Raw genomic sequence first — 11,470 nt, 5'->3', positions numbered from 1 at the left:
GCTCTAGGCGGAAAGCTTTCAACCTACGACAACTTTCGAGTCGTTGACTTAGGCGAAGTTTTGCAATTAGATTTGACGCAGCTGGCAATGCCGCCATTTCGAGCTTTTGAGCTTTTCGTCATTTATAATAGCTTGACTGAACTTTTAACGGATTTAGATCGTCGCGAAAAGCAAAGCAAACAATCGACGGCGCGACTTCGAACAGTACAATTGATCAGCAAAGAAAGGCAATAATATATGTACAGAAGCGGAAATAATTTGAAGAAGTGTTTCACTTAGACTATTAAAAATTTTTTATTTCCTCGATTGCACTATGAGTGGTGTCTTGCGTCGCGGTTCCCTGAATTTTGATTGTGTTGGCAGCTCACGGGGCAGCCTTGATTCAAACCTTTATGGCGGCTACCGAGAGACAAAGCCAGCTCCAGGCACACCGGAAATAAAAGTAATTGCAATGGATTTTCGTCGCCATTCCGACGACATAAAGAAGGTCGGCCTGATGGCTGTCGGCGTGCCAGTCGCTAGCCCTGTCAAGGACCTTAGTCAGGATGTTGATAGCGATGTTCTATCCAATTTTCTGGGCCATTATAGCAAATGGAGCTTTATGTGGACCTTTCTGCTCTGCCTCTTCCAGTTGCCCACCACATTTCACTTGTTTATGTTTGTGTTTCAGGTAAGTTTCTGTTTATGGATTGACAAATATTTGCACAGTTGATTGCGTCGCTCACTCAAAGCCAAATTATAAATTGCCTGCGGTGTTTTTTTGCTTAGTGTTTTGTGTGGTAAGACAGATCGAGGGCAATTATGCATTACAACAGTTTTAATAATTGATTTGGTTCGGTGATGGGAAGAGAAAGTTATACTTGTGCTGATCAATCGATTGATTGGTTGAATTTCGTTTGATCTCTTCCATTATCAAAATATACCAAGAAATGTGTGCCAAAAGCTTACTTCATAAATAAGACGTAAATGGCTTCAATTAAAATACTACAACCGTATCGATCCTCAGCAGTGGACACTTCAGTAGTTTTTTAATGAGTAAGTGCAAAAAGAAAAATAAATAATATCAAATCTCACATTCGACGCTCGCTGGTAGTCTGTTATCTTGCTGAAATAGAAAACTTGTGATAACATAAAAGCCCCGGGCATCATAAGTATACGGCCCGCCACCACTTGATAATGTTCTGGTTCTTACCCTGTCAGCAATACGTCGAAATTAATAAATGTCCATGGGAGTGCGAATAATAATACCTACTTGCAATACATATGTGGTATAATCTACATACAACACAAATTTGTTAAAATTGCATGCCTTTAAGGCATTGTTGATGTCGCGTGTGCCATGAAATCCGCTCATGATCGACCTTCGACAAATTTGCATTGCAAGCATTCATACTTATTTTATACGCACCCAATGGGCTTCTCAAGTTTGCAATCTGCCATCATTTGTCACAGCGAATATCTGTCAGAAACTTAGATAAATTTGCGTGCAAGTCAATTGCGAACACCGATTTAAGCACTTCGATTGTTTGATTCGGGGCACGATAATAACGATAATCGACTAGCGTGCTAATGTGGATTTGAAAAGGTAGCCCAAAACATACAGAAAAAAGAAAGAAACCACAGTGTACCTTGACATGTACGGTGTACATACAATAGAGCTTACTAAATACGAAAGAATATTGCAGCATCAAGAAGTCAAGAACTTAAGATATATGTACCTTAGTACGACCACTAACCAGTCAATAATTTCATGTTCGTAACCCCCAATCAAGGGGCCATTCTTATAAGAACAGAAATAAAATTGGCTAACTAACGAGCAGCTAATGTTACCTAAGCTTAACTAATTGATCGGTTGCATATGATGTAATATTATAAAAAATTGCAATCATATGAAACTCCATATACGTATTGCTATCATGAAATCTGTATGTAATATAATGGTACATAAGGCCTATAATTAAAAGTGGGCTAAAAAATGTAAGCAATCAAAAATCAAAAATATATTGTCAACTACTTTTTGAACAAAATATTACTTTTACATATACATATTTCAGATATTTGCATATTAGTACGCAAATGCTTACGCAAATGTCCGACTTTGTATGTTAACACAATTTTGGGATCGGCATAATTTTTGATATTGTTCATTCTGACTCCGTTACCTAACCCTACCCACTCTATATGCTACTGAGCTTTAAAATTTAACTGAGATAAAATATGAAAAATCGCAATATTTTAGTCAAGTGCAAAGCTGAGCTGACACTGCTCACACGTGAATGTTAAAATTAATATGTTAAAATCTTACAAATATTCTAGTTATTTTATACAAATAAAAATATAATTTTTGTAATAATTAAAAAAATATATATATTACTATTCTCATATAAATAAATATTTTTAAAAATGTTAAATTAAAATTAGAAATGTCATTCTGGAAACACTAAGAAAGTGGTAAAAATGGCTTCACTCTTTTGCTCCAATCCCTATTTTTTTCGTAAAGAGTCTCTGAGATTTATGGCTTGAGAGCTTCACTAAATTCAACACTCAACTGGGTTAATTTATGCTAAAGCTCGGTTCATCAGTTAAGCGCAGCTCTTTTGAGCGTCATTTCGGCTTTGTTCAATTTTATCTGAATACCCCTTTAAAAATCTTGTATGATGGCGCACCTGTGCAACAGTGACTTCCACTTCGATTTCAACACCTGCCCGTCTAACAACTCAGTTGTAAGAGTAAAGAGCACGCTTGTGGTCCACTATATGGCCGAGGCTCTCAGCAATCACACACGAAAACATTAGTTACGCATAAAAATCGAACTTTGCATATGCCTATGTGCTCATTTTCTACTCATTTGCTGCTGCTTTGAGTGCGTTTCTTAACTGAAAATATATATATTCGCAAACATTCTAAATCAGTTTAATTGTGTCGCAAGTGGTAGTCGGTTGACTTTGCTCTCTAATTCGATTCAAATCGAGCGCTCTTAGTATGCAAACGGTCGAGATAAATACAGCTGGCGAGTCGTCGCCCATGTTGCTAGCCACGCCCATGGTCGGCACCGAACAGTTGGAACTTCTCCAAATGAAGACGTTGCAACGACTGTTGGGCTCCGTTAGCCGCTGGCAGCGCATGTGGTGCGCTCTGCTATCGATCCACCAGGCCATTTGTACGTTCCACATATTCGTCTATGTGTTTCAGGTGAGTGATCCCCAGAGCCAAGACCTTACAATGGCCATATAAGTTACTTAACTGCAGTTACACTCGCAGTCGCAGTCGCAGTCGCTGCGAGCGTCGTTGCACCTCAACGCCTCAATAGCGACACGAAAAAGCCCCAACAACTTGTAACCTTCTTTGATGTTCTGCGAACAATCACAGAAAAACTTTAATTATAGCATTCTGTTTGAATTGCCCCGTGTTTTGTGATAATAAGTAGTCGTAGTGTTGATAAGAATTGTCTGAATGTAGTAAACGAAATGTTGTTTAAAACAGCATAACTGATCATAATGAGTAATTTTCTAAATATAGTCTAAAGCGCTTTTAAATAGAGATATAATAATTTAATTTGTTATTCATCTTTTATTAAGAAACGCGTTTGTTTAAATACTTCACAAATCTCAGCAATTTTATTCAATTCTGGTTAGACCAGCTGGCTCAATCGAACTGCGCTGAGCTGACAGAGTTCTTAAATGCCTGATATATAACATATATTGATAACTAACTCACCTTACCTGAAATGCTCGATTTTCGAGCACCTTAAACTTGGATGTGAGTTGTTGCGACTGCAAAAGTTTTCAATTAATTTCCACACCCACTGATCTATATCAGGTGCTGGCTAGAGGTTGCGCTAACCAAGGTTAACTTTGAAAGGTTACTCCGGCGCCCCGAGCAAATGGCGACCGTTAAATGTGTCTAAATATATTAATTAACTAAGAATAATAAAAATACGCAAATATTGCTGGGCCAGTTTGTTTGCCTGCGAGAGACGTACACTGGTTAAACTTCTCTTTGGAAATTTACGTTTATATAAATGCCAACCGTTCTCCAATATATCAGAATATATTTGATCTATAAGTATATACCACTGCAGTAGGTTAGTAATCATACAATGACCCCACACAATGAAGCAAAATTAATAATAGGCTATAGAATGCAAAAAAGCCAACAGGCTTGCAAGATCTATTGTGTGATGCTGGGGTATTTGTAATCAGTCATCTTTCAGTATTCGCCCCTAAAAATGTATTTATATGTCTACATCAAAATCGTCATATTCTAATAAAAAATTATGTATGGATTACATAAAATAATATAAATAATTACTTTCATTTTAAAATGAGCTTAGATATGATCAGCACATAAATAAGAGTTGGAAACTTTAAATACATAACAAGGCTCATCACACTTTTCGCTTTGCTATTCATATAAAGAGGCATTGTCGGCTGAAATTTCAAGCCTAATTGGAATCAATTAATTGTTTATTTCTAACAAAGGCTCTAAACAGTTAAGCAAACTTCAATCCAACATTGCCTGACTGCTGACCAGTGTGCCCGATGTCGTCATTATATTAAATTGCAATCAGGTGGAAAAAATAAAAATAAAAAACAAATATTAAATAAGACAAAAGCACACAGATACTCGCTGTCAACAATCGGCTCGAGCTCGTGCAAATGTATCTGCAAACTCATTCATCAAAACGACACAAGTTATAAGCGGTAGTGCAGTGGGGTGGTGTGGCTTGATGGTTGCAGCCTGGTGGGGATCATGCGGCTGAGCCCATGCTATAAAATTCTATGTTGGTTTTGTATGCAAATGCCTGAAACGTGACAGGTATGCGCCGCAACAGTTAAAACCACAAACAACGGCTACACGGACTCACAGTTTATGGCGTGAGAGCACGGCACAGACGGATAGATAACAGCATTGCTATATGTCCACATATATAATCAAGGAACGAGACCAGCCGGTAGTTTCGCTAAGCATTAGCTTTTACTTGTGCTCTCATTAAATCGACTAATTTACTTTCCACGTGCGTCGACATTGGTGTCGTTGCTGTTATTAATGCTTTTGTGTTGTTTTAGTACGAACTTCAACTTGAACTTGAAACCATTTGTTCACACACAAAAACAACCACACCAACTCCTAATGGAAGCACGTACGAAGCGGAATCGAATCAACCTGTTGAACAATCGCATAGCGTATACGCTCCATGCGCCGTAGCTCTAGTCCGAGTACTCATGTCCGGTGAATGACCTCCCATCTACCCCTGTTTCTCCACTCTCCTATGTCTTGATATTGACGACTGTCTGTTCCATATTAAAGTCACCAGCCTCGCTGGCAATCCCAACCAACCAGGCAGCCGTATGTTTTCCAATTTCCCGCCTGCTGTAACAGCCATGTTCAATACTCATGAGAAGTCATTGGCCTGCATTTTATTATTTTTACATGCAATCGTTGTTTTTTTACTGCCAACATCTACATAAACTTCGCCATTGACCAAAGTAAAATACAAATGCATGCAGCGTTAATTAATCAATTTCCAAGTACCATAAGCGCCAGTTGCCATTAGCTAATTGTATAGCCTAACATCGACTTATCGATTGAATACAAATCAAACATAAATACTTTATATACGGTATAAATAATAAAAAGCAGGCATTGCGCAGGCAATTCAACTTACAGTTTCTTTATTTCAATTTAGATCTGTTTTGGTTGCAAATAGTTTTTTAAATTAGTTTTTTATAATTACTTCTACCTAATTCAACCATGTGCTAAGTATTACTTAAATACATTGTTACATATAAAATAATTTTCATATTATTTATTCCTCTTTTGATGCTTTTATATCTATTTCTAGCTCTACTCTAGTTGCTGTAGTTGTTCTATTAAAAATCTAAACATATGACAAATAAAATTCAATTTGAAAATAATGTTTTGAATTATAGCTGTTAACGGAGTTTTCTGTATTACTGTATTATTGTATTACTGTATTACTGTATTACTGTATGACCTCAAACATACAGTTTGTTATTTATTTGCAATTATAATAAAAAAATAATTTTTTTTTTTATTTGATTTGGCTAGCAATATAACTGGCAGACTAATCTAGCTCAAACATTCGAAATGCTTTATAACTTTTCACTAGGGAAGTCAATTATTTTAAAATGAACATAGACAGCTAAAACAAATTTGAGAAAATTATTATAAAATGTAAAGTGTTTTAACGACTATAACTATCAAGAAAAAAAAATGGTACCGGAATCAACAAATTCAACTAAAGCGATTTTGCTAATGAAATGAAGTTCAATAGAGCAATAAAGCTTGGTTCTCAAGTGAGAAAACATTCAAACGGTTATAACTAATGAAAAAATTCAGGTGAAAGTGAAATCAGTAAAAATAGGTGTTAAATGAATAAAAATATACATATATAAATGCATACATATAAAACATGTATAATTTTAATTAATCATTAAATGATATATTACGTACAAGGCAGACTTAAACAATATCATTGGCTACGAATCGTTTTACTCTAATTCTTCTCTCTAATAATTATTCGAAATACAAATTTTAGTCAAAAAATTGATATAAATTTAAGAGCTTCTTCTAGTCAAATGCATTCGTTTAATCAACATTGAAAAAATGACTTGCAAAAAAAAAATCATTAAATGAAATTAAATAAAGAATCTTTTGTTTGTTTTTGAATGCATAATCTACTTAATTATCTAAAAACCAATCTCGATTATACCTAACAGAAATCGAAGTAAATATCAAACCAAATTAAACCCGTTTAGTATTTTATTTAAAACCTAACATTTTTATAATCAATTAAGTTGGAGATTCATTGTACCATTTATTTTAATTCATTTAATTCTACATTCTAGACCGCGCCAAAGGATTTTTGGTGTGCCAGGCCAGCAAACCTTCAGAACCTGAGCATCACGGAATGGCGGAATCTCAGTCAAACCCCCAATGGCTGCCAACTGCTAGACATTGACTATAGTCAGGTGATTTTAGACAATGGACAACTGATCAATTGGCCGAGCAATACCTCTGCAGTGGGCTACAGAAAATGTCACCAATTTGAGTTCTCCGATGTCGATGGCGGTGCCAAGACCCTGGTGCAGGATTTCGGCTTAGTTTGTGACAACAACATTACAAGCTATGTGGAAATGTGTTTTCTGATAGGCGCAGCAGCTGGAGCCGTGCTGTCCGGCTGGATCTCGGACCGTTTTGGTCGGCGACACACATTGATGAGCTTTGTGCTTATACAAACCGTTTTCGGTAAGTCCACTAAATAGTTTATAGGGCAATCACTGAGCAAATTGCATGTGCTGGTCCAGTCCAGCCATGGCGTCTATCTTCTAAATGTCATTTAAATTAAACTTTTCAGACCACGTGTCGGTGTGGGTCTTTGTGGCTGTGGGTGTCTGTAGTGTGCGGTATGGACTCGCAACACATGCATTTGCATTTGTCCGCAGCACAGATTTTAATTGAGTTTACATTCTTATTTACGTGCCTGGCCTTGCACCTGGCATTCCCACCTGACTCCCTCATACCCCCTCTCACTGTCTGCCTCACATGTTTTTGCTCTCTTTCTATCCCACTGGTGCACAGGTGGTATTTTGGCCTTCTCGACATCGGTGGCCATGTTCATGTCGCTACGTGTTATAATTGGATTCGCATCAATGACCGTGACTGTTGTTAGCTTCGTGCTAGTCGTCGAGCTGGTATCCGGCAAATGGCGCACAATAATCGGCATATTAAACATTTTGCCAGTGGCCGTCTCCTATGTCCTGTCCTCTGGCATCGCCTATTTGATCCGAGACTGGCGCACACTGCAGCTGGTCATATCCTGGCCATGGCTAGTCATGTTATCGATTTGGTAAGTGCTAGATTATAATGATTTTGTTCAATATTAAAAATTTCCATAGATCGATTATTTTAAAATAAGAATCTTTATCCATAAAAAATTGAAGGAGAGAATATTATATTATATTAAATTTTTCTGTCTCATCTAATATATTAATATATATACATATAATATACATATATTTTGTATGGCACTGTATGTTTGCACACGCGTAATGTCTAAAAGTCAATTACTTGAACACAATACAAATGCTTTTATACAATACAAAATTTTTATACATAAATCATTTGATTTCAGTATTGTGTTAATTACATTGTTTGTTGTTTTGACTAATTATTAAATGAGTAATTAGTAAATCTTGCTAAAATCTTAAACGTTCTAATCTCGATTCAAAACTGTGTTTACAACTTGCGTTATTTATGATAAAGCTTAATTTATACATTTGTATGCGAAGATAATAACATTTTTGATTCCGAATGAAATATTTGTTTATAATTCTTTTAAAGCACGCGTAACAGGATTTCTCAGTCAAGCAAATTCATTTTAAGACTTTTTTATGTTCATTTCGAATGTCAGAGCTGAACAAATTTTCGCTTTTGCTTTGAGCTGTTAGTCTATTAATAAATCCTTAACACAACGCAATTAACTTTATAGTGCAATTTCAGAAGAATTCAATCAGCTGAAAAATCTTTCCGGTTTCAAGTATAGAAACTGATATTAATGTTTCATGTGTACTTGACTACTTTTTACTATCTACGATCTATTTAAAATATATTATTTATTTATTTATTTATTTTCATTTCAAGCAATTCTTAAAAAAGTGTAAGATAAGTCATATCGCTAAATATTAAATATTTATTTCGTTTGTACTTACCACTGTACATATAATTATTATTATTATTATTAAACGAGTTTTGCCAGCTGAATTGAAATTAGTGTTAATAATTTTCTAATAATTAATATGGCAATCACAAAAGATGGATTTATATATAAATATACATAGATAGCCATGAGATCTCTGGATTAATTTGTCACTTAGTCATGTGCCTATATTAAAGTAGTGTTAAATACATAAATATCCAAATTATCTTTAGGAAATTGCTACGAGTGACACGAATTGTTAGCAACTTATTAAATGAACGTATTTTGTAACTACGTGTAGCACATGTACAAAAATTTTATTGTAAATAGGTTTTCAAAGCTTTCGGTAGAAGTATGTAACATATAGTAATAAATCCATATTCTAAATTTGTATTAAAAATGGGCAGTAGTTAGAACTTAATTCAAAATAATGTAGGTAAATTTGGAAATAGTTATTTGAAATATTTGAATATGTAAATTGGGCAACTACAATGCTGCAAGATATCTCCGAGTCGTCTACTTCTGACTAGAGCTCTGTGTCTTGCTTTTGTGCTTAAGTCTGTATTTGTTGAATTTATCGTTTTAAGTTCGAGCTTTCAGAATTGTTTACGAGTATGTGACTTGAAACCGCATTTAGTGCGTCAAATAAAAAAAAAAGACAAGCAAAAAGTTTAGGTAACCATTTCATTGTTATTTTCACGTTCGCATTTAACATCAAAGTAAAAACGAAATGTGTAACAAATTCCTGACAGCCACTGACCAAGGATTGACAGCATTTGTTGCGTAGGATCAATTAGATTTCGAACGGACAAAGGCAACGTTCCACACATTCCTCAATGTTTATCCCAGATGCTCGTGGCGATTCGCTCAGATTAGCCGCATTTGCAGTAGCTATGCATTGGCATTGTTTGACTTGCTCGAAAGAAAATGAAAAATTCCAAAGTGTCATTGGTCAGGCAATAAATACAAAGAGATGGCATTGATTCTCTATTTGCTTCAACAGGTACTGGCTGCCGGAATCTCCACGGTGGCTTCTGGCACAGGGACGCCTAGAGGAGCTGAATCGTCTAATTGAGGGCGCCGCCAAGATGAACGGCACTGTGCTGCCCAACAACTATCAAAAGATGCTGGAAGCCGCCGTACCCATTGAATTACGGCAGGACACATCCCAGACAGAAGCTGTCACCACAATCGTTGAGGAGAACAAGATACCATCTGATGTACCTCACTTGAATGTGCATGTAAATCCGCTGTTTGTGGTCTTTGGTAGCAAATACTGGCGGACCACTCTGCTTACTTTGATAATTTGGTTCACCCTAATTATAATCTACTTTGGCCTGACGCTCCACTTGAACAACTTGGGTGGCAATGTCTACATAAATAGCGCAGTAGCCGGCAGTGTGGAGTCCATTTCGATATGCATCAGCATATTCATAGTCATCAAAGCCGGTATCAGGCGCAGCCTGCTGGGCTACATGTTGCTGCCTGGCCTCTGCTGTCTGGCCACCAACCTGGTGCCCCAAAACGAACACAACCAGTCAGGCGTCATTGCTCTCGCCACCATAGGTGAGTGTCCGATAGTAGCTAATATATATATTTGTATTTGTACTTGTATGTAACCTGAATTTTGCCTTCCAGCCAAGTGTTTAATAGGCGCCAATAATGCCATTATACCCACCTACACGGCTATGCAGTATCCGACTATTGTTCGCAACTTTGGCGTCGGCATGGGTAACTTGGCATCAGGCATAGCTCTCATTCTGGTCCCCTCCTTGTGGCAGCTGGTAAGTTACTGAGGTCCAACTATTGTTACCCTTCCAATGAATAATTTATTTTTCTCAAACTTCTAGGAGCATTATGACGCTCTGCTTCCTCTGAATATAATGGGAGTTTGCGGTTTGATTGGCGCTGTTGCCATCATGTTGATGAAGGACGTCGAATAGTTTTTATCTCTTCGTATATGTATTTATTTTATGTACATTTCTAACTGTGATATATTGGCAATATCGGCCAATGGGCCTTCACAAAATCATTTCTCTCAGCCTTTGTCTATAAATTCTCTGCTTTTTATCACACGTATGTATATTTATAAATCATTTAAATTTTAGAAATTTTATAAAAATTTTTTGTTAATTGTTAATATTATCTGTAGACTCGGATATTTTAGATTTATTATCGTTAAACGGACGTATTTCCTTCGTGATATTAAGTTAGTTAAAGTTATATTTAACAATGAAGAGAAAGTGTCCTGATCATTATCATCTACATAGCTAATCATCGACATATATGCCTTTGTCTGTCTACCTATGCTCCTCTTGGTTTCTGCTTAAGGTTGTGTAAATCATGTAAAAAATAAGCATTACACTAAATCAAGTTTGCGATTAGTGTTTACCTTACGTTAAGTTCATTGATTTAAAAAATAAAATAAAATAAAACAGAATAAATAAAAATATCAAAATTGATCGAGCATGATCAGATAGTGGAATATGAATAGATTTTCTCAATTTCTCTATTAATCGAAAACTATATGAAATCATAACATAGTTTCCCCAATATCATTCATTCATCAGGTGAATTATATGTGTAAGGCTACTGCTACATATTCGTTGCTATTTAGCCAATACTACAACCTAGTGCGTCCCACTGTAAAATCGCACATACGCCCTGTAGTGGTTCAAGCACAAATTGGGCTTTGTATTTTAAAAGCGCAACGCTTTCAAAAGCTGGCAAAGCTCAACGTACAGTGCT

At 36.1% G+C, this 11,470-nt stretch overlaps 1 protein-coding gene across 2 annotated transcripts; it reads left to right on the top strand.

The window, feature by feature from the left end:
• The first annotated feature begins 55 nt into the window (after positions 1-55).
• LOC6574135 (organic cation transporter protein) lies at positions 56-10,754 on the top strand. Of its 2 annotated transcripts, XM_032731741.2 has the most exons (7): positions 56-674; positions 3,008-3,192; positions 6,873-7,272; positions 7,606-7,873; positions 9,726-10,288; positions 10,361-10,506; positions 10,573-10,754. In XM_032731741.2, exons 1-7 carry the CDS (start codon positions 314-316, stop codon positions 10,663-10,665), a joined length of 2,016 nt encoding a protein of 671 aa, XP_032587632.1. In that variant the 5' UTR covers positions 56-313; the 3' UTR covers positions 10,666-10,754. The 2 variants fall into 2 exon arrangements, with proteins under 2 accessions (XP_032587632.1, XP_002000193.2); XM_002000157.4 differs by lacking the exon at positions 3,008-3,192 and having other exon boundaries at positions 56-670.
• Positions 10,755-11,470: the final 716 nt, after the last annotated feature.

Source organism: Drosophila mojavensis, unplaced genomic scaffold (assembly GCF_018153725.1).
Source record: "Drosophila mojavensis isolate 15081-1352.22 unplaced genomic scaffold, ASM1815372v1 contig_277, whole genome shotgun sequence".
Taxonomy (NCBI): Eukaryota; Metazoa; Arthropoda; class Insecta; order Diptera; family Drosophilidae; genus Drosophila; species Drosophila mojavensis.
The sequence above is the reverse complement of the archived record's forward strand: the minus strand, read 5'-3'. Positions and strand labels throughout refer to the sequence as shown.